Source organism: Staurois parvus, unplaced genomic scaffold (assembly GCF_062004578.1).
Source record: "Staurois parvus isolate SC_StPar_1 unplaced genomic scaffold, SC_StPar_1.0 ptg000051l, whole genome shotgun sequence".
Taxonomy (NCBI): domain Eukaryota; kingdom Metazoa; phylum Chordata; class Amphibia; order Anura; family Ranidae; genus Staurois; species Staurois parvus.
Genome location: NW_028317847.1, coordinates 2,758,211 through 2,782,230, shown reverse-complemented (window position 1 = coordinate 2,782,230; position 24,020 = coordinate 2,758,211). Strand labels below are relative to the sequence as shown.

Sequence of the window (24,020 nt, the reverse complement as noted above, 5' to 3'; positions counted from 1 at the left end):
TGGCACCATCGGATTACAGAATGCAAGACATTTCCAATTTTTCTAAAGAGAATTCGTTCAGAATTCGACCCATGTATGGCCGGCATTAGTGTAGACTTTAACCCCTTGATGCTGACGTAACGCAAATATGTGACCTCACAGAACTGGGGTTTTTTCCGTGGGGCCGCATATTTGCGTACCTGTCTTTCTGCTGGGAGCAGGCCAACAGCACAAAGACTGCGGTGGCACTGGGTACCGTTCTAACAATTGGGACCCGGAACTCCCGATTCTGGGTCACATGATCGCTGTGATAACTTCTGATTGGCTATCACAGTGATCAATCATTGTACAGCCTGGCCCCCTTGTTTTTTCTTCTCTCTATGAATGGAAGAGAGAGAGACATTGTATATCTCTAACTCCTGGCATACAGGGAGAAAAAAAAAATTTTGTAAAAAAAAAAGATAAATATTAAAAAATAAAATAAAAAATAAGGAACAAAATACCTAGATCAAGGTTTGATCTAGTTCAGTGCCAGGGTAAGTGTTTTGGTCAAGGTCAGGGTCAAAGGTCAGGATTTAGAAAAAAAATTGCTGGCAGTGTGTTTTAGGGGAAAAAACAAAAAACAAAATGCGCACTATTGTTTCTAGGCTGTACTACGGGTACAAACAACAACTAACATACACATATATGGTATCGCTGCGATTGGCAAAAGCTGGAGAATTTATTTTGGGCTGTTGTTTGGTGGTAGGTTATGATAGTAACAAGAAAAACACAGCTAAATAAAAAAAAATATTTTTTTTTACTATTTTGGGCCAATCAATGAATCCTGAATGATCTTGAAAGCATCTTAAATCATGCCAAAAGAAGCTCATCAGTTCAAGCCCAAAGCCATCAACACAGGCCCTATAGTCACCATGTGAGCTGCTTAAACTAAATTGAAAGGTAAGTTCTCTGCAATAGAAGGGATTTTATACTTGCCTCTCCAGTGGCTTGTATCTCATGCCTTCCTTTTTCCATTCCAGCTCTTCAGCCTCCATCAGACTTCTCAGCATTCTGCACCTCGGGGAATGGTGGCGTGCCTGTGTCCCTTTTCTTGCATTGTGGTTCCATGCTCCGGAACCACAATTCAAGAAATCACTACAGGACTGAGTAGTACAGTGGGGAAAATAATTGTTTGATCCCCTTCAGATTTTGTAAGTTTGACCACTTACAAAGTAGTGATGGGTCTATAATTTTTATCATAGGTGTATTTTAAATGATAGAGACAGAATATCGACCAAAAATCCAGATAAAACACGATACAAATGTTATAAATTGAGTTGCATTTCAGTGAGTAAAGTCCTCATGCACACGGGATGTTTTTACAGCGGCTGTTTTTGGCTTTTGACGTTTTTTTTCAACAACCAGTAAACCCCCCGGCATGTTATCCTGTGTGTCCATACACACATAGACTGTAATCAACATTTTTTGGCTGGAAAAAAAAACCCAGAACTAGTGGGGTTCTAGAGGAGTTTTTAGCTTGTAAAAATGCTCTAACGCTGAAAAATGGGGTAAAACAGGGTTTTTGAACATCTTTTTGACACAAAAAAAATTTTTTTTTGATAAAAAAAAATAAAAACAACAATGTGAAAACACTAAACTCTAATACAAACATGCTAAAAAAACGGAAAAACTCACAATTTTAACGTGACTTTACACAGCTAACATTGCCAGTGTTATTAAACCACCCAGTGTGCATGATCCCCAAGCAAAACATGACTTAGTACTTGGTGGAGAAACCCTTGTTGGCAAGGTAAAACGTTTCTTGTAGCTGTTAACCAGTTTTGCACACAATTCAGGAGGGATTTCTTTACAGATCTTCTCTAAATCCTTACGGTTTCTTGGCTGTCGCTTGCCAACTCAAGGTTTCAGCTCCCTCTATAAATATTTTATAGGATTGAGATCTGATTTGAGGCCACTCCATAACCTTAATATGCTTCTTCTTGAGCCACTCCTTTGTTGCCTTTGCAGTATGTTTTGGGTCATTGTCCTGCTGAAAGACCCATCTTCAGTGTTCTGGCTGAAGGAAGAAAGTTCTCATTCAAGATTTACAATACATGGCCCCGCCCATTGGCCCCTCAATGTGGCAAAGTCTGCCTGTAACTTTAGCAGAGAAACAGCCCCAAAGCATAATGTTTCCACCTCCGTTCTTGACTGTAGGGATGGTGTTCTTAGGGTCATAGTCAGCATTTTTCTTCCTTCATACACAGCGAGTCGAGTTAATGCCAAAGAGCTCAGTTTTGGTTTCATTTGAGCACAGCACTTTCTCCCAATCCTTCTCTGGATAATTTCAGTGTTCATTGCCACACTTTAGATGGGCCTGTACATGTGCTTTCTTGAGGAGGGGGACCATGCGTGCCCTGCAGGATTTCAGTCCATGGCGGTGTATTGTGTTACCAATGGTTTGTTTGGTGACTGTGGTCCCAACTGCCTTGAGATCATTCACAAGCTCCTCTCATGTAGTTCTGGGCTGATCCCTCACTTTCCTCATGATCATCCTTACCCCATGAGGCGAAATCCTGCATGGATATGTATAAACAGTGCAGTGCTAAAATAAATGTGAATAAGTAAATAAATAAATATTGCAAAAATACATAAAAAAACCCCAGTGCACAATGGGGTTAAACTACTTTAAAGTGCAACACGTGCATTCCCTATGGGAATATTAAATGTGTAAAGGTGATCAGTGTCCTACCAAAAAATCAAAAAAAATCAAATAATCACTCTACCGTGATACATATAAAATTGAACAATGACAAATACAGCAAATCAAATGTCCATGAAAGTGCTCAAAACGCAAGTGCTGCTAGGTGTCCACTCCGTGCAAATCTTTTAGTGGCCGAAGTGCCCCCTCACCTCCTTAAATCAACCCTACAGGGTCAGCTCGCTCTGAGACTTAAAACCCCTCTGATCGACAACAGGATCCTGTCCAAATCCACTCCCATGTCCTCCGATCCTTATATGTACCACTCTGTCAGCAGCATCCCCTCCGGATCATATGCAAACAAAGAACCTCCATAGTGTAAAACCGCATTTTATTTGGGTGAAAACAGTAAAGAAGAAATGCCCACTCACATGCTCTTTAACACAGCTCTTTACCTCATGCTATAGATGTATTGCATGGGTATTGATACAGGGATTTCAAATATGGCCCCCACGCCGGAAGTGACGTCACCGCGCACCAGGAAATGCCTCCTCGCGTACCGACGCATTGCATCACGCTAGACACGTGACTTCCTCAGGGTAAAAACCTTTCAAATGTGGCCCCCACTTCCGGAGTGGGGGCCACATTTGAAATCCCTGTATCAATACCCATGCAATACATCTATAGCATGAGGTAAAGAGCTGTGTTAAAGGAGAAAGAGCATGTGAGTGGGCATTTTTTTCTTTACTGTTTTCACCCAAATAAAATGCGGTTATACACTATGGAGGTTCTTTGTTTGCATATGATCCGGAGGGGATGCTGCTGACAGAGTGGTACATATAAGGATCGGAGGATGTGGGAGTGGATTTGGACAGGATCCTGTTGCCAATTTATTATTTATTTATTTATTTATCGAGTTTATATAGCGCCAAAGGGTTTGCTCAGCGCTGTACAATAGAGGGGGGACAATACATGAAACAGTACAGTAACATCAAACAGCACACAAGGGGTTAGAGGGCCCTACTCTTTCGAGCTTACAATCTAGGAGGGAGGGGGTAGAGGTACAGGAGGAAACGGCTGTGGGGGATGGAGTGGTAGGAGGAGGGAAGGGCAGCGGCTGTTAGGTGAGGGTGGGGTAGGCTTCCCTGAAGAGGTGGGTTTTCAGGGAGCGCCTGAAGGTGAGGAGGGAAGGTGACAGTCTGATGGATTGGGGTAGTGAGTTCCAGAGGATGGGGGAGGACCTGGAGAAGTCTTGCAGTCGTGCGTGGGAGGAGGAGACCAGGGAGCAAGATAGAAGGAGGTCCTGTGAAGAGCGAAGGGTACGGGTAGGGTGGTACTTGGGAATCAGGTCGGTGAGGTAGTTAGGGGCAGTGTTGTGAATGGCTTTATAGGTCAGAGTGAGCAGTTTGAATTTAATGCGTTGGGCAATGGGGAGCCAGTGGAGGGAGAGGCAGAGGGGGGTGGCAGAGGTGGAGCGGCTGGTGAGGTGGATGAGTCTGGCAGCTGAGTTCAGGATGGTCTGAAGCGGGGAGAGTTTGCACTGGGGTAGGCCGATGAGGAGGGAGTTGCAGTAGTCAAGGCGTGAGATAATCAGGGAGTGAACGAGTAGTTTAGTGGTGTCTGGGGTAAGGAAGGAGCGTATTTTGGCGATATTGCGGAGGTGGAGTCTGCATGTGTTTGTGAGAGATTTGACATGAGGTTGGAAGGAAAGGTTTGAGTCCAGAATGACGCCAAGGACCTTGGCTTGCTGGGCGGGATTGATGGTGGTGTTGTTGGTAGGGATGGAAAGGATGGGGGGGGGGGCACGGGAAGGGGGAAAGACGAGAAGCTCGGTTTTGGAGAGGTTGAGTTTGAGGAAATGGAGCGACATCCAGTCAGAGATGTCGTTTAGGAGGTGAGTGATGCGGGCGGAGAATGTGGGGGTGAGGTGAGGGGTGGATAGGTAGATTTGAGTATCATCAGCATAGAGGTGGTAGTTGAAGCCGTGGGAGTGTATGAGTTTGCCAAGGGAGGAGGTGTAGATGGAGAAGAGAAGGGGTCCAAGGACAGAGCCCTGGGGGACCCCAACAGAGAGGGGGAGGGAAGAGGAGGTGGCGCCGTTGTAGGAAACGCTGAAGGAGTGTTGGGATAGATAGGACGAGAACCAAGAGAGAGCGGTGTCTCTGATGCCAAGGGAGAGTAGTTTATTAAGGAGGAGGGGGTGGTCGACTGTGTCAAAAGCCGCAGAGAGGTCTAGGAGGAGGAGGACAGAGTAGTCGCCTTTGGCTTTGGCGGTTAGTAGATCGTTGGTGATTTTGAGGAGGGCAGTTTCGGTGGAGTGTAGGGGACGGAAGCCGGACTGTAGTGGGTCAAGGAGGTTGTTGTCAGTTAGGTGGGCGCTTAGGCGATCGTAGACCAAGCGCTCAAGGAGCTTGGACATGAGTGGCAGCAGGGAAATTGGTCTGAGGTTGTTGAGGTCAGTGGGGTCCAGGGAGGGCTTTTTGAGTATGGGGGTGATGTGCGCATGTTTTAGGGGGGAGGGGAAGATGCCAGTAGCGAGGGAGAGATTGAAGATGTGGGTAAGGGAGCGGATGAGGGAAGAGGGGGGTGACCGGAGGAGTTGAGAGGGGATAGGGTCCAGGGGGCAGGTAGTGAGGCGGGCTTCTGAGAAGACTCTGGTGACTTCCTCAGTGGTAGTAGGGCTGAAGGAGTGCAGTGATGGGGGGGTTACGGTAGGCAGGGCCTTGGGTGTGGTGGGGGGCAGTGCCGTGGCAAGGTCAGAGGAGGGGAGAGATGAGAGGGTGATGGAAGGGGAGAGGCTAGATGGGGAGGTAGACTGCAAGTTGACTATGTCCTTGCGGATTGCGTCAATCTTGCTATGGAGATGAGTGGCAATCTCGTGGGCGGTAAGTGAGGTACTGAGTGGAGGAGGGGGGGAGAGAGCAGGGAGTTGAAGGTGGAGAAGAGTCGGCGAGGGCAGTTTGAGAGGGTGTTGATCAGGTCAACGAAGTAGGCCTGCTTGGCGGCGTGGAGGGAGGAGGTGTAGGTGAGGAAGGCAGATTTGTAGAGGGAGAATGCATGAGGGGACCTGGTTTTGCGCCATAGTCTCTCCAGCGCACGACTGCGACGTTTGAGGCATTTAGTGTGGTCGTTCTGCCATGGTTGGAGCGGTCTGGGTTTGATGTTGCTTGTGGTTAGGGGTGCCAGAGAGTCTAGGGTGGCTGATAGTGAGTCGTTGTACGCGGTGGTGGCTAGGTCAGGACATGACAGTGGAAGGATGCTGTCGTGCAAGCGGTCGGCAGCCGAGTGGAGGGGGGCCGGGTGCAGGTTGCGGAGGTTGCGGCTGGTGATGGTTTGGCGCACTGGGGGGGGGGGGAGTTAGGGGAAGGGGAGATGGAGAACGTGAGGAGGTGGTGGTCGGAGAGAGGGAAGGGGGTGTTAGTGAAGTGGTTAAGGGTACAGAGGTGGGAGAAGACGAGGTCCAGGGTGTTCCCATTGATGTGGGTGGAGGATTGAGTGTGTTGTGTGAGCGCGAAGGAGGTGGTTAGGTGGAGGAGTTGGGAAGTAGCTGGGGTGTTGTCGTTGATGGGGATGTTGAAGTCCCCGAGGATGATGGTCGGTAGCTCAGAGGAGAGGAAGAAGGGAAGCCAGGCGGCGAAGTCATCCAGGAAGCGGGCTATGGATCCGGGGGGCCTGTAGATCACTGCGATCCTTAAGGGGCTGGGTGAGAAGAGCCGGATGCAGTGAGCCTCGAAGGAGGAGAAGGTTAGGGAGGGGGGGTTAGGGAGGACCTGGAAGGTGCTCAGCGGTGATAGGAGCAGGCCGACACCACCACCTTTGTGACCGCCCAGTCTTGGTGAATGGGACCAGATGAGACCTCCATGAGAGAGTGCCGCAGGGGAGGTAGAGTCGGTGGCCTGTACCCAGGTTTCGGTGATGGCTAGGAGGTTGAGGGAGCGGGAGATAAAGAGGTCATGGATGGCAGTTAGTTTGTTGCAAACCGAGCGGGCGTTCAGAAGTGCAACCGAGAGAGGGGGGATGGATGTGGGGAGGAGGTGCACAGGTATGAGGTTGAGGGGGTTGCGGCGGCTGGCGGGAGCAGGGGGGTCCCTGGAGGGGGGGAGAGGTGGTGAGGGGTCAGGGTTCGGGGAGATGTCCCCAGCGGATAGGAGAAGGAGAAGGGTGAGGAGGGTGGCATGGGAATGGGAGGTGCAGGAGCGTGTGGGTCTGGTAGTGGTGGCACGTGGGTCGACCGGGGAGTGGAGTACCAGGAGGAGGTGGTGAGTGCCGTAGTGGGGAGAGGGCAGAAGTGAAGGGGCAATGTAGAGCTGTTTTGGGGGGGTGGGCGGGTAGAGGGAGGCGATTTTTGGGATGGAGGAGAGGAAAACGAGGAGGAGAAGTGCAGGTGGCATGCTGGGGTGAGTGCAGTGCTGTTCGGGACAGGGGAGGTGAAGGGATACGGGTCAGGGCGAGGTGATGTGGAGAGTCTATATCACCGTGGAGGAGTCCACTAGAGTCCTTCTGTAGGGGGAGAGTGGGAGTAGAGTCCAGCAGCTGGCTGGCTGCAATCTGTGGGTGCAGTATGCTGGCGTCCAAGGGGGCTTCAGTGGGTCTGGTGGATCGGCGAGTGGAGGGGACGTAGGGTGCGATGTTGGGGGGCGTTGGCAGGCAAGGTGTCTGGTGATGCTGGCGGCTCGGTGGCGCAAGGTGTCTGGTGATTGGTGGCCAATCAGAGGGGTTTTAAGTCTCAGAGCGAGCTGACCCTGTAGGGTCGATTTAAGGAGGTGAGGGGGTACTTCGGCCACTAAAGGATTTGCACGGAGTGGACACCTAGCAGCACTTGCATGAATATTGTATTTTGAGCACTTTCATGGACATTTGATTTGCTGTTTTTTTTTTTGTATTTTTGCTTTATTTATTTATTCACATTTATTTTAGCGCTGCACTGTTTATACATATTTATACACTTTACTCACATTGGTAAGAGGTCAGTGTCAGCAGCTTGAGTGGTAGGACCCCATTTTAGCGCAGGAGGTTTTTTCTGAGAAATCCTGCATGGAGCTCCAGATTGAGGGCAATTGATGGTTATTTTGTATTTCTTCCATTTGCTAATAATCACTCCCAACAGTTGTCTCCTTCTCACCAAGCTTCTTGCTGATGGTCTTGTAGCCCATTCCAGCCTTTTGCAGGTCTACAATCATGTCCCGGACGTCCTTTGACAGCTATTTTGTCTTGCCCATGGTGATGAGGTTTGAATGGAAGAAAGAGATTCTGTGGAAAGTTGTCTTTTCTACAAATAAGGAGTTGTAGTTAGGAGTACCTTATTAAATTGACAGGACTAATCTGTGTACCCCATGAGCCAGTCTGTGGGAGCCAAAATTATTGTTGGTTGGTAGGAGATCAAATACTTATTTTACTCACTGAACTGCAAGTTAATATATAATATTTGTATCATGTGCTTTTTCTGGATTTTTTGGTTGATTTTCTGTCTCTATCATTTAAAATACACCTATGATAAAAATTATAGACCCTTCAGTTCTTTGTAAGTGGGCAAACTTACAATATCTACAGGGGATCAAATAATTTATTTGATGGTACCACCATATACACAGGGGAGCACAGGCATCATACACTCCCCGAGGTATTGAATGTTGAAGAGTCTGCCAGAAGGCTGCAGGTCTGGGCTGAAGTGATGTTAGAGTACACAGAGAGGCAAGTATAACAGAGAACTGACATTTTAATTTTTGATGCAAGTGACAGGGTCACTTTAAAAGTAATAATGGAAACTATTCAATTTATTATTAAATATTCACTGTTTACACAATTATTGTGGTTCTTGTCCCTCACAGGGTCACGTCTGCAGCCTCAGGTTCACTTTGCAAGACGTGCTTTGGACCTGCCTGGCAATGCCACCTATAAGGACCTTGCTGCGTTCCTGACCGCAGCCACCACATCGTCAGAGGTCGACAGTTTCCCCTATTTACAGGGATCAGATGGGAACTCATCAGGTAGGCTGAGAACACATTACTTCAGATATACCACATATCATGTAAGACTGAATATGGCGTGCCTATGCGATGGATAATAACTTTGCATTTGCAGTATTGGATCATTGGACAAACATTTCCAAATTTGTACTAAACTAATCTTTTGCATCTGTTTTTACTACATATGCTGGCCAGTTACCATCCAAATTGTCTCTCTAAAATGATGTTCTTAGATCCTGATTGACAGCAAAGCTGTCACTCCTAACATACCATCTGCCAGTTCTGCCTTGGTAACTGTCAAACAGCAAAGAGGTGCTTCAGACTAGTGTAGGCTTTAAAAGAGAAGTATGGGATTTTTTTTTCTAATTATACTTAGGTGGATGCAGCATCTATCCCCCTCCAGCTCTAACGGTGAGAACTGAGTGATCAGACACCGCTGATCATTCAATTCTTCCTGCTGCTCTGAGCAGAGAGCCAGGACTGTCAGCCTCCAGCTCTCTTCTCTACCCACCCATCACTCACTGGAGCGCTGGGCTGTAGATGGGGCGGGAGTGGCTGGCTCAGGCTCTCACCGGAGCCAGGTGCTGGTTCAGCTGTCGAACAAATGCACTGCACTCCTGTGATCCACAGGAGAAGTACAGCCAAATGAGCTTTGGCTGTACTTCTGTTTTAAAGAGTACCTGTGGCTATCTTTGACATCAAGAGCTTTCATTCGATCTGGATGGTGAATAGTTTTTTTTTTTTCCAAAGCAACCATGAAGACTTAAAGTTGAACTCTAGGTGTGATCTTGATTGCGTACTTACATTGGTTCAGCTTGGATCAATATAAGTATGCATATCTCATACCCAAGGGACGCTTGGGAAGCTGAGAATCGTTGTAGTGGTCAGTGCTAGTACAGTGATCACTGCGCTTTTCCAGGTCCTATGCTGAGCTACTGCATGCTGACTACAGGAAGTTGCCCTGTCACCATTTACAATAATCTGTGTGTTTTTTTTTTTTTTGTCAATGAATAGAAGGTGTTTTCTGATTTGACGAGATAAAGAAGATTGGCATTTCTACCTCACCCAATCAGAGGTCACTTTATGTTCACTCAAGAAAAACACAAGGTGTTCTGTGAATGGTGGCAGTGTCAAGTGAGCAACTTCCTTTGGTCAGTGTGCAGTGGTGCACTGCTGGTCAACATAAAATTTTGAGTATTGCTGCAATCGCTGTCATAGCGCTGACTACTGGATTGATTTCAGCTTCCCCAGTGACCCCTTGGGTATGAGATATGCATACTTACACTGGTTTAACATTGGACAAATGTAAGTATGTAAGATCATACCTGGAGTTGAGCTTTATTTACCAGGGTGTTTAAAGTGGTTGTAAACCTCATACATGAAATATGAACAAAGCATATTCCTCTATAGTGTGTACTTGTCTCAATCCAGAGTATGAAGTGTAATTTCTGTCTGCTGCCTGGTTCCTCTGCTATCTGCATGAGTCACTTCTGACAGGTTTTCTTAAAACCAAGAGAGAGATGGTGACAGGGGAGGGACCTCAAGCAGGTTGGCAGCCTCAGCTCTGTTCCTGTGAGCTGTGTGGAAGGGGTGTGTCTTTTCCCTCCAATCAGCTCTCAGCCCTCTCCTCACTGAGATCTACAGTGTGTTATTTCAGCTCTCTGAACTGTCGGACAAGCTTTATAAATTCTGGACTTTGAAGGGACATAGAAAAGGCTACAGATAAATAGGTACAACGTATGTAGGAGGATTATACATGAGAGTTTACAACCATTTTAATGACTAGGTTTACAACCAGAGCCTATTTGTTTGCTATTAGGCCACCCCTATCTGAGGTCTGCCCCTCCCAGTTGCTACAGAATTTGATGGATGGCCACATTAAACAGCAAGGGGAAGGGGGGGGGGACTTACATTGACCCTGTAATATCTGGTTGCAGTTTTCAGTTTCGGCACACTTATTTATGCTAAATGGACAGCTTGGTAGCAGTCGCTGCCCTTGAGACATCAAGAGGCAAACATCTGAATTGAACTTGACCTGAAAAAAAAAAAAGTCCTCCAATCAGTCCCTTTGTTGCCCATGGATCTATGTTTTAGGCTGTACATAAAGCCTCAACTACACTCTACCACCTTTACACTCCACCCACCTGGTGCTAAGTCTTGCTTTTATCATTCACCTTTCATTTGTCAGTTGAATGGCAGTGGGTGGCACTGTGTCAGACGAGGTGGTGATCAGTCTGATCTAATACAAGTACTTGAAGGCACCACAAGTTTACTACTCTTCAGCACTGATGGTAGGCCCTTTTTGGACTTGATCAGGTTCCCTTTAAATTTATATTTTAGCTTTGAGGGCTCTATGTGTGATATGATTCTGGCTTTAAAATGTACTTATCCTTTAAATAAACCCGTCCCGCATGTTAGTGTTTTTCCAGTCTGTACAGGAGCAGCTCAGACAACAATGTGAAGAGAGCTACTTGTAGGTGGCAGTGGACGCTCTAGCCTTAGGCACCAACAACTCTGTAAACAGCCTTAGTTGAACTAATTTCTAAGTATGAAGTCTTTTAATCTAGACGTCAAGAAATGTGGTATTTTGCTACGCTAGCAATTTTAAGAGGAAAGACTAAAATGTGGAAATTGTTACTTGGACAGCAGAAAGTCGTACTTAGCTGCCAGTATGTGTAAGCCAGACTCATAATAACCAGAGTATGCTTAGTAGTTGTAGAACTCAGTTAGGAAGCTGGCACTCCCCATTCAGCTGTTGAATGGGATTTTGGCAAGATGTGGAAGTCGGATGTCATACTTGGTTCACGCTAACACACTACAGGTGTGCCAAGGCCCTTACGCCCTCACTTTTTCCCTGGTTAATCTACAGTTTATTCTTATGAATGCTGATCAAAATGTCTCTTTACCTAATTGTAATTTGTAAATTGAAAAAAAAAAAACCAGAAATCTTGTTTTATGGAGTGTCAGCACTGCTAAAAGCTGCATCTAGTTGTAGCAGTTGAACGATGGATGGTTCATCCGTATAGTGGGCTACAGTTAACACCTCTTGGTGATCAATACCTGGAAATGTGCTGAAATTTTTTAAGCTGGCTTTTCACAGATGACAGTCGTCAGTTCTCAGAGATCAGTAGAGAGCTGACCATAGTCAACATTTCCCCAAGATGGCTAGAGAGCTGACCATAGTCATCATGTCCCCAAGATCAATAGAGAGCTGACCATAGTTGTTATTTCTCCAAGAACAGTAGAGAGCTGACCATAGTCCATCATTTTTGCAAGATCAGTAGAGAGCTGACCATAGTCGTCATTTCCCCAAGAACAGTAGAGAGCTGACCATAGTGGTCATTTCCCCAAGAATAGTAGAGAGCTGACCATAGTCATCATGTCCCCAAGATCAATAGAGAGCTGACTATAGTCGTCATTTCCCCAAGAACAGTAGAGAGCTAACCATAGTTGTCATTTCCCCAAGCTCAGTAGAGAGCTGATCAGTCGTCATTTCCCAAGCTCAGTAGAGAGCTGATCAGTCATCATTTCCCAAGTTCAGCAGAGAGCTGACCATACTCATCATTTCCCCAAGATCAATAGAGAGTTGACTATAGTCGTCATTTCCCCAACAGTAGAGAGCTAACCATAGTCGTCATTTCCCCAAGAACAGTAGAGAGCTGACCATAGTCGTCATTTCTGCAAGATCAGTAGAGTGCTGACCATAGTCATCATTCCCCCAGGATCAGTAGAGAGCTGACCATTGTCCTCATTCCCCCAGGATCAATAGAGAGCTGGACACTTTCATGCGTACTATAGCAAGATATAAAAAATTATGTAATAGAGGCAGCCATGATACATGAGCAGCTTTCTCTTTCTGCAGAATAGTCATAACTGTGACTTCTCCAATGAAAAACTGAAGTTAAGGTACTTCTGCACTCAGTTTTATAAAGTTTGATTGGCATCCATAAAAAAGTGCAACCTCAGGTCCTACTTCTAGATGTTTTTACATTACAGAGCCCCAAAATCAGATCTAATTTATTATGTAAGTCATGACTTTAGGAAAGAAAGTCAAGAACTAACCTTCCCTATCTGATAAATAGAAGGGCCAACAATCAGTTGCGGTAGTTTGCATACAATACAAAATTACATTGTAACTGTGTTGTCTATACTGGCCCCTCAGCTCTGGAGAGTTAGATGTGTTAAATTGTTACTTGTTATATAATGTCATGAGAAGGAAGAGCCTAGCCTCGCCAACTGTGTGTTGTTTTTTGAAGTTTAAAGTAGTATTATAGACAACACTTTTTTTTTTCTCATTTTGGATAGAGTAAGGGAGAGTTATAACCCCTGTCAGATTATTTTTGGCCATCTGTGTCCTATTGCGGAGATTTCCGTTCACTTCTTGTCCCATAGCCAAACAGGAAGTGAGAGGAAATCCATGCAAATTAAGGGAATTCTTTGGGGACCCCCAGGTCACCAGAACTAGTGTCCCCATTGGAAGTTTCCCCCTCTATTTCTTTTCTGGGGACAACCCAAAATTGTGATTTTCTTCTACTTTCACTAACGATAAAAAAGACACAGCAATGAAAACTGACAAGTGTTCTAATCCATCTCCCATCCATCCAAAACTAAAAAAAAAAAATTGCCTTTAGTTATACTTTAACACTTTCTTAGTGTCGAACAGATAATGTAGCCCAGACTTCCTGATATGCTTCTTGTGTTTATGATGCCACCAATCTCCCTTCTACCTGTCCTTGTTCTGCACAAATCTCTGCATCTAAAGTCCAACGCCAATAGTCAAAAGTTTAGAACATCCATTCACATCCTGCATTGATTTAGGAATGCCTTAGGGACCTATCTGAGTATTGAATACTGGGCTGTACAAGAGTTTTGTTTCTGAGTCTTGATGTCAAGAGATTCCCTTTGACCTTCATGTAGTGCTGGCATGTTAAACTCAATTGGAACAATGGACCGAATTGACTGCAATAGTACTTGCATACCTAACATTTAGTAACAGTTACAACTTACACATTTTATCCTAGATAACTGGGAAACTACATAAGGATTTGTAGCAGATTTTGAACTGAAATATAACTGGGACCTTGTCCAATTTAGATACTTAAAGTTGAACTGTATATGGGATGCCCAAGGAACTGTAAACTTGAGGACAAACTTCTTAACCTATACACTGTACAAGAAAAAATGTTGAAAAATAATAGCACTGTCTCTTTAAGGAGCTCTAAAGTCCCCTTGGTGTACCTCCTCAAACCCCAGATGAATCTTCACCCTATTGCCCTGAGGGTATCCATGGGCAAGGGATTCCAAGATTCCAAGATCTATTAAGGAAGAAGTCCCGGATGAGAACTAGTTGGGTCTTGCACCTGACTGACCTCTCCCTTTATCCCAGGGAGTGTAGGCGTACTCACACTGTACTGTCCTGTCAGTGTGGTGGGTTCTTGCTGCTTTCAGGCCTTTTGCTGGGCTGGCTCCTTCCCTGCTCCTCAGGATGTCCTCCCTAAGAGGTGCAGCAACAGTGAAGATCCTCCTGTCCAGCAACCAGCCTGTAGGTAGGCTCCCCTCCCTGGGGCCCCCTCCCAGGCCCAACACTACAGCCTTCTCTCAATCCATCTTCCACCCCACTCCCCATCTGCACAGGCTCTACCATATTTAAGGGCTGTCCTTGGTCATCATGCCTAGCCTCCTGCCTAATGATTGGCCAAGTGCCCTCAAACATGCCGATCTTGGCCTCCTTCCCTCCAAGCTCCCCTCTTCCTGAAAGTTCTCTGAGTTTCTGGAAGGGTCGGAGGGCTCCAGAAACCCTAGCCAGTAGAGCCTTCCAGCCTGTCCTGAAGTGACATGTTTGTTTATAAACAAAAAGCAAAAAAATGCACCTCCCCAATGAAATCATTGGAAAACGCCTCAAAAGCACACCTGCAATGCTTTTTTAGGTAACGTTTTTGAGTCACATGTCCTTTAAAAAACTCACCACAAGCACGGCAAAAGCATGGTAATAAGACACATATGCATTTAGCCTGGAATTCCTCCTGAAAAGTATCGGTGCACTTCCTGGTATGTGAGGGTGCCTAGGCACTCCTGTGCTTACATCCTCATATCTGTATATCTGCAGTGTGTGATCTAAGGCACTGCTGCCTCTGACTGCTAGTCTCAGGAGGTTTGGAGTGATATTTGGTGATTCACAGCTGTATTTTTTTCTTGCTGGAGGTTGTGACATGAGAAAGTAAAGCCCTGCCTCCACCAAGATGGCCACATTCACACAAAACTACAGTGCAGAACAAGCCATGATAAGTCAGCAGTGGGGGAAAGATCAGTTGCAGAGAGAGCACAGGCAATACCAGAGACTAGTCCTTTTCCTTCTGCTTTCCTTTTCTTTGGGCAAAACTTCCAGAGTTCATGTCCATTTTAGACCACGAGGGTCACAAAAATAGCAGTTGCCATGTGCCTGATCTAGTTTCAGCGAAGGGCTCTGCTGTAGAGTTCTTTCATTTTCATTTGAATTCTGGATCTTTTTGTTTTACAGGGAACAGCAGCAAGTTTGATCTCATCCCAGTCACAGCCATCAGCATCCATTTACTCAGCAGCAATAAGACGGATGTGTTGGTACAAGGCCCGATCTATGTAACTGTGCCCCTGCCAGCTGACAGCACCCTGAAGCACAATGCGCACGTGCCTGCCTGGCGGTTTGACCAAAATCACGGTAAGAATTTGTTGTGTAGACTGGATGCCGGCTGGTAATATTTTGTGTGTGTGGGGGTAGGGGGGATGGCAGCTAATCAAATCACAACTATCATTTTGGAGCAGCTTCCAAATGCATGTGAATGACTGGTTGTTGATGGTTTATTTTTCATCTGAATAAAGCAATAATTTTACATCCATTGACACTCAGTGCCCAGCACTGTCAGATAGGGGAGGTCACATGCTTCCCACATACTCAAAAGTCTGGCTCTGTTAGCGAGTGCTTGGCAGTTATTGAGTAATGCTGAGGTACAAACGGAAAGATTTTTTTCGTTCAACACAGTGAGCTGAATGAAAAAACTTAGATTGCTGTACTAACACATTCGATGTTAGTGTGGCGATCTCCCCTGTGAGCTGTTGTGCTCTGACAGGGGGACCGCCCCCCACCAGGATTCACTGATCAGTGCTTGCAGCCATTGGCTGAGAGTGATTATCAGATGCTGGTTGGGTGCTGGTTTTTAACCATGCTTGTTCAAACAGGAGCCAGCGGGAGACTGGCTTTTGACAGACAGCTGTACATACAGGCCAAACGTTGGACAGTTCCTGCCGAACTGACCGTTTCTGCCTATTTTTAGTCCACGTGTACATGCCTGGGGGAACTATATGCAGAAACCGTCACTTTGCCTTGGGTAGTTTCTCTTTTAGGCTACCTGTTCCCCACCCCCAAACGTAAAAAGCACAGGCACGTGCAACTCTTCGTGTTGATATATAATCACAATTTTGTCATGTCATGTTATTTGTGTGATTGTACACTTTGTCTCTGACTTTCTGCTTTTCTGAGGCACTGGTGATGTAGCCGGGGCCTCCCCATTGCTCCCTGGGAAAGCTGTGTCACTAGTGCCTTCCAAGGAGCTCTCATGTGTGAAATCTTTTGGGATTTCCAAAATTTTATGAGATCTTGGGGAAACAGGCTTTTGGCATGGCGATATAATCAATACCAAACTGCTCCAGGTCTCGTAAAGCATGAGACATCATCAGTGGGCCAACACAAAGAACAGGGGAGAAGAATCTGGTGTGCAATGACTTTTTTGATGGTGGCGTAGGGTTTCAAAGCTACGGGTATAAAGGCCAGTGGGTGTGGGAAAAGCAACAAGAAACAGACAAGTTAACCTCCCTGGCGGTATGATTCTTTCCGATTTTTTGTGCTGAAAGCGGTACCATTATTTTGCATGGAAATATGTCGTTTTTTTATTGTAGGCTGTAATATTTAGGAATAAATATAAATGGTATTTAAAGTGCCGCGCTCCTATTATTGTGCATATGTATCTCTAAATCCACTCTACGCTTGTTAAACTCAATCAATGAATATATAAATCATAATAATAATCATGAGTGATAAACCATAAATTAATCAATTCAATGAAATTATTACCAGTGAGTTACCAATACACACATCATAACCTAGATGTGTGTAATGAAAAATGTTGAACCTTAATATAATGTGAATATTAAGTGAATATTGAAAATACATATAATTAGTGCCATTCTAATTATATAAACAATCCAGTAATAATTGTGCAACTATACACTCCCATGTGCACGTGCATAAGTGTGATGAATAAATAAATAATTTAAATAAAAGTCTTTATAAAGAAGTGCCAAAGTGAGGGTGATTCCTTGTTTTCTCTCGCCAGGTGTCTTATGATCTTCCTATGCGCTCACCTTTATGTTTGCCTGAAAGAATTCAGGCAAATACGCTTTTTGATCCTTCCAGGATCGATGAATAAAGGCTCTGTATTATAGATGTGCCAAGGTGTGGATATAGGTACTCCTGTACTCTCCTCTTTCTCCTTTGTTCCACTGCTCATATATCAATTGTGAGACCAGCTTTATCTCCTTATTCCCCTCCAGGGGTCATCTCCTTCTCATTTTCCTCCTCTCACCCATATGCAATTTGGGGGTCAGATATAGAGAAAATAAAACAAACAATGGTGCCTTATCCTTTAAAATGATGGAAATTTATTTCTGCCTGTAGCGGTATTGCACAGCTAGATACATTTCCTTGGTGGTACAGGGCGGCAAATATATCATATAACAATCCTGGGTGAGCGATCCTCAGTCTCTGCTCTCCCTCCCTGCCTGCCTCTGTCTGCAGTCGGAATTACCGAGCCTCACCGCTACCACGTCGTGACGTCAGAGCCCCTCCCCTACGCGTTGCGTCACAGGGTCACGTGACTTCATCAGGGGGATAGTGATCACTATCCCCCTGATGAAGTCACGTGACCCTGTGACGCAACGCGTAGGGGAGGGGCTCTGACGTCACGACGTGGTAGCGGTGAGGCTCGGTAATTCCGACTGCAGACAGAGGCAGGCAGGGAGGGAGAGCAGAGACTGAGGATCGCTCACCCAGGATTGTTATATGATATATTTGCCGCCCTGTACCACCAAGGAAATGTATCTAGCTGTGCAATACCGCTACAGGCAGAAATAAATTTCCATCATTTTAAAGGATAAGGCACCATTGTTTGTTTTATTTTCTCTATATCTGACCCCCAAATTGCATATGGGTGAGAGGAGGAAAATGAGAAGGAGATGACCCCTGGAGGGGAATAAGGAGATAAAGCTGGTCTCACAATTGATATATGAGCAGTGGAACAAAGGAGAAAGAGGAGAGTACAGGAGTACCTATATCCACACCTTGGCACATCTATAATACAGAGCCTTTATTCATCGATCCTGGAAGGATCAAAAAGCGTATTTGCCTGAATTCTTTCAGGCAAACATAAAGGTGAGCGCATAGGAAGATCATAAGACACCTGGCGAGAGAAAACAAGGAATCACCCTCACTTTGGCACTTCTTTATAAAGACTTTTATTTAAATTATTTATTTATTCATCACACTTATGCACGTGCACATGGGAGTGTATAGTTGCACAATTATTACTGGATTGTTTATATAATTAGAATGGCACTAATTATATGTATTTTCAATATTCACTTAATATTCACATTATATTAAGGTTCAACATTTTTCATTACACACATCTAGGTTATGATGTGTGTATTGGTAACTCACTGGTAATAATTTCATTGAATTGATTAATTTATGGTTTATCACTCATGATTATTATTATTATGATTTATATATGATTTATATATTCATTGATTGAGTTTAACAAGCGTAGAGTGGATTTAGAGATACATATGCACAATAATAGGAGCGCGGCACTTTAAATACCATTTATATTGATTTGACACCACTAAGTGAGTTTGTGCAAGTGCCAGCGCACCACACATTAAAGATTAGTATATAATTAGTATTTAAAACACCTATTGGATTCATAATAGCTCACAAGGATTCACACCATATAGAATATTTAGGAATAACTCACGGAAATTTGTCCGAACAAGAGTCTATTAAACATCCCGGGTAGGATAAAATTTGAAACACAAAATCATAAATTATAATTTAATAAATAATCATAAAAAATAATATAATAATACATTTAATTCAATAATATAATCAAACCAAAAACACTGAAATTTGAAATATAGTGCCAAGTTCACACATTGCTGAGCAAAGTCATAAAATTGTTTTCAGTGTCTGATGAGGAATTTCTCCACGAATCATTATCACTCAATTCTGCAAGTGGTTCTGATTTACTATCGCTGTTCTCTAGCTGATCTAAACCCGCTTTTGACCTAAAGGGACGCTTTTTGGACGCCATGGACTTTTCTAAGTTTCCAGGCAGAAAGAACTGTAAAAATGCAGACAGGGCACAGGACAGAGCACTCGGGACAAAATGTATGTGAAATGGGTTGAAACAGCAATGTTTTACTATGTAAAATTCGTTTTGAAAAAAATGACATTTTTTTAAAATTTTCTAATTTCTCGGCGGCGCCCGTACGTCCCGATGTCACAGGGACCGGAACACAGAAGCCGGATGCCGGCATCAGCCGGAGGAGATGGCAGGGGACACATCGCGGGAGCGAAGGACAAGGTAAGCTCTGCAGGGACTCCCTATGCAGCGCCGCATGGTAACCCCGAGTGTAGCTCGGGGTTACCGCTTTTGGTACTGAAATTTTACCCTGAGCTACACTCGGGAATAGCACTAGGGAGGTTAAGCAATACAGCCGTGGCCAAACGTTTTGAGAATTACATAAATATTAATTTTCGCACAGTCTGCTGCCTCAGTTTTTATGATGGCAATTTGTATATACTCCAGAATGTTATGAACAGTGATCAGGTAAATTGCATTTAATTGCAAAGTCCTTCTTTACTATGAAAATGAACTTAATCCCAAAAAAACATTTACACTGCATTTCAGCCTTGCCACAAAAGGACCAGCTGATATCATGTCAGTGATTCTCTCGTTTTAGCCCCTGGTCACATCAAAGCTGATTTTGAAATCATGCGACTTACAGTCAAAATCGGGAGACCTGCCGATCTTCAATTGCGGTTTGCAAGACATCTGACATAGATGTCTATGCAAATCGCATCAAAAGTAGTGCATGCACTACTTTAGAAATCGGTGTGGCTCTGACCAAGTCGGAACTGCACCGATATGACCGCTTTAATAGCGGACAATAGGGTGCGACTTGGCATATGATTTTCAAGTCGCCTGGCAAGTAAATCGCATGCCAAGTTGCACCCGATGTGACCGGGGTGTAACACAGGTGTCAGTGTTGACGAGGACAAGGCTGGAGATCACTCTGTCATGCTGATTGAGTTAGACTAACAGACTGGAAGCTTTAAGGAGGGTGGTGCTTGTAATTATTGTTCTTCCTCTGTTAACCATGGTTACCTGCAAAGAAACATGTGGAAGTCGTCATTGCTTTGCACAAAAAGGGATTCACAGATGAGGATTTTGCTGCTACTAAGATTGCACCTAAATCAACCATTTATCTGATCATCAAGGACTTCAAGGAGCAAGGTTCAGTTGTTGTAAAGAAGGCTTCAGGGTTCCCAAGAAAGTTCAGAAAGTGCCAGGACCATCTCCTAAAGTTGATTCAGCTGTAGAATCGGGGCACCACCAGTGCAGAGCTTGCTCAGCAATGGCAGCAGGCAGGTGTGAATACATCTGCACGCATATTGAGTCAAAGACTTTTGGAGGATGACCTGGTGCTATAAAGGCAGCAAAGAAGCCATTTCTCTCCAGGAAAAACCATCAGGGACAGACTGATATTCTGCAAAAGGTACAGGGATTGGACTGCTGAGGACTGAGGTAAAGTCATTTTCTCTGATGAATCCCCTTTCCGATTGTCTGGGGCATCTGGAATAAACCTTGTCGGGAGAAGAAAAGGTGAGCACTACCATCAGTTCTGTGTCATGCCAGCAGTAAAGCATCCTGAGACCATTCATGTGTGGGGTGGCTTCTCAACCAAGGCAGTGGGCTCACTCACAATTTTGCAGCCATGAATAAAGAATAGTACAAAAAAATCCTCTGAAGAGCAGCCTCTCCCAACCATCCAAGATCAGTTTGGTGATGAACAATGCCATTCAAAAGTGATAACGAAGTTGCTTGGGGAACAAAACATTGACATTTTGGATCCATGACCAGGAAACTCCCCAGACATTAATCCCATTGAGAACTTGCGGTCAATCCTCAAGAGGCTGGTGAACAAAAAATTCTGACAAACTCCAAGCATTGATTGTGCAAGAATGGGCTGCCATCAGTCAGGATGTGGCCCAGAAGTTGATTGACAGCATGCCAGGGAAAATTGCAGAGGTCTTGAAAAAGAAGGGTCAACATTGCAAATATTGACTTTTTGCATAAACTTCATGTAATTGCCAATAAAAGCCTTTGACACTTGAAATGCTTGTAATTATACTTCAGTATAACATAGTACCATCTGACAAAAAAAAACACTTAAGCAGCAGACTTTGTGAAAATTAATATTTATAATATTTCATATACATTTCAATATATCATGCTCAAAACTTTTGGCCACAGCTGTATTATGGGGAGATTTACTAAAACTGTAGCATTTAGAATCTGGTGCGGCTGTGTATGGGAGCCAACCAGCTTCTAACTTCAGCTTGTTCAATTAAGCTTTGACAATCAATCCTGAAAGCTGATTGTTTTCTATGCAGAGCTGCACCAGATATTGCACGTGCCAGTTTTAGAAAATCTCTCCCTTTTTGGTTTCCTATAGATATTTCTTTGTTTTTTTGTGGTTTATTAAAGGAAGAATGCCTGCTTTAACCTCTTTCTGGCCCTGCCGGTGGACCTTTTACTGGGTCTTAATGCCAGGTGGTGGTGTGGACACACGATCACTGTCATTGGCAGACATAGTGGTCAAATAATCACAAACCGAGACCTGGAGCTATCTTGTGACAGCTTTGTTCACTGTGCTGGTAGCGTGCCTTGAGCCACCACACACAGATGTGTGGCATGTGGGAGTTAATTACCTGGTGGGCAAAAGGTTAAAGTAGGTCCAAAGTGTATGTATTTTTAGCCTTAATGCTTTCCCTTCAGTAAGAAAAAAAAACACCCCTCTATTTGTCCACTCCCCCTCTCTAAACACCTACATGACACTTCTCATGATTCAGCTGCTGTCCCGTCCCTCAGCTCAGGGGCGGACTGAAAACTCATGGGGCCCCCAGGCAATAGGGGATCATGGGGCCCGTGTCCTTGCCCAAACTCATAAAAGCCTATGAAAAAGGTACCGGGGGCATCTCATGGGGCCCCCTACTGACCCCGGGCCCTCGAGCAGTGCCCGAGTTTCCAAATGGTCAGTTCACCCCTGCATCAGCCCCACTCTTCTTTCTTCCTGGATACACTGAAAGCAGTGGGAGCCATAGGCTTCTGCTGTTGCTATTCAAATCTTGTAAGTTGGGAGCTGGGGGCATGGCCATGCCGCTCTTTGTGTGTCTGTGGATGCACACAGCCTGGCTCAGGAGCATGCTCACAAGAATGGCCCCATAGCACACGGCTTGCTGTGGAGGCACTCAAAAGAGAACAGAGAGCACCTGCAGTGGACCACCAAAGAAGCATCAAGGGACTGCTCTGTGCAATATCGAGCAGGTAAATAAATAATTTTTTATTTTAATATTACTTTTAGGATATAATAGATGTCTAGTCCACTATTCCCACCTAATGCTGAATGTAATCATTGCAGTTACTTGGTATCACAGCTAGCTGTACAATTCTAGTTTCATCAGGAAACATTCAGGGCTCCTCGGTTCAAATTAATCATTGAATTTAGCTGATGAATAATCAGGCGGTGATTGTTTGTCTCCATTAGAGGAAGCATGCTTCTCTGTGGTTGACTTTGTTGTTCCATTCTAGTTAAGTACGGATGGTGAGAGAGCCGGGTTTGTCTTGTTTATAAAATATTTCCTTTTGTTTTCCATCTCTTTAGATTTTATAGCAGTTAAAGCTTTATTTAGAGTGGACGATCCTTCCTGGAAATTGTCCACATTTCTCAAGTGATTTCTTTTTTTAAAATTTAATTTTGCCCAGTTAACCCTTCCATGGCCAAGGTATTTTTGTGCCTGGATAACCATGGAGGTCCTGCTTTAGCCATCCTTCTTTTTTTTTTCTTTTTGCTAATTTCTTATGTACTTATGTCAAATCCTGCTTGAAGCAGGCAAAATTCAGGACAGAGGGCGCCAACCAAGGGTCAGATACACCTGTCAATGTATTCTGAATGATCTCAGAAGTGTATGACACTGATCACAGGGCCAAAGCCCAACTACACAGGTCCTTATAATTATTGGTGTCTCTGCCCCTTACCAATAAGAGGATAAAACAGAAATGTATATTATTGCAGCATATAGGTCATGTTACTTGGTGATCATTGCCTACTTACAGAGCGTCAGATGGGATTTTGTTCTTTGTGTGAATGTGTGCTCACAACAGCCTGTTCGCTGTGTGCGTACAACGCAAGTGATCGGTCTCATTAGTGCAGATCTTTATGTATGCACTGCCCTGAGGACAGCAGAGTTTGTGCAGATGACCTGTCCTAAGACCTATATGGGCCCAGTGTTGCCAGCTGCCTGCCAGTGAGGGAATCGAAGTCAATGGCAAAACAAAAAGGTCAGCAAAGGCATCCTCACTCTATCTAAAACTAAAACAAAAAAATTATCTTTAGTTACAAATTAATGAAGAGTAACTTCTCTATTTATTTCAGGTACTTATATAGCGCCGTCAATTTACACAGCGCTTTACATATATATTGTACATTCACATCAGTCCCTAACCCTCAAGGGGCGTACAGTCTAGGGTCCCTAACTCATGTTCATATAAACACATATTAGGGCCAATTTAGACAGGATCCAATTAACCTACCAGCATGTCTTTGGAGTGTGGGAGGAAAACGGGTACTCCAAAAGGAAACCCACGCAGGCACATGGAGAACATGCAAACTCCAGGCAGGTGGTGCCGTGGTTGGGATTCGAACCAACGACCCTAGCACTGCCAGGCGGAAGTGCTAACTATGAAGAATCTGCAATACAAGCCAATTTATATGACACAGTTACTTCTGAGCAGTGGTGTATTTAGGTTTTGTGCTGCCCTAGGCAACACAAAAATTGTGTGCCTCCCCCCCATCCACATCACCAGTCAGCGTCTCTCCTCCATCAGGCCGGGCTCTTTCTCCTATCCACACTCAGCACCCTCTGCTCCCCCAGATCAAAGCACAGACAATGGGCAGAGCCAAACTCTGCCCATTTCCTGGCAGTACTGTTCGAGCGAAGGCTCCTACCTCGTTCTCCT

At 44.7% G+C, this 24,020-nt stretch overlaps 1 protein-coding gene across 1 annotated transcript in view; it reads left to right on the top strand.

Moving 5' to 3' along the window:
• The window catches only part of FAM171A1 (family with sequence similarity 171 member A1), a 209,170-nt gene that overhangs the window by 126,947 nt on the left and 58,203 nt on the right, over positions 1-24,020 (top strand). Inside the window, exons 4-5 of the mRNA XM_089666314.1 lie at positions 8,491-8,649; positions 15,146-15,322. Coding sequence (XP_089522440.1) covers positions 8,491-8,649; positions 15,146-15,322 — 336 coding nt within the window. The remainder of the gene's footprint in view (positions 1-8,490; positions 8,650-15,145; positions 15,323-24,020) is intronic.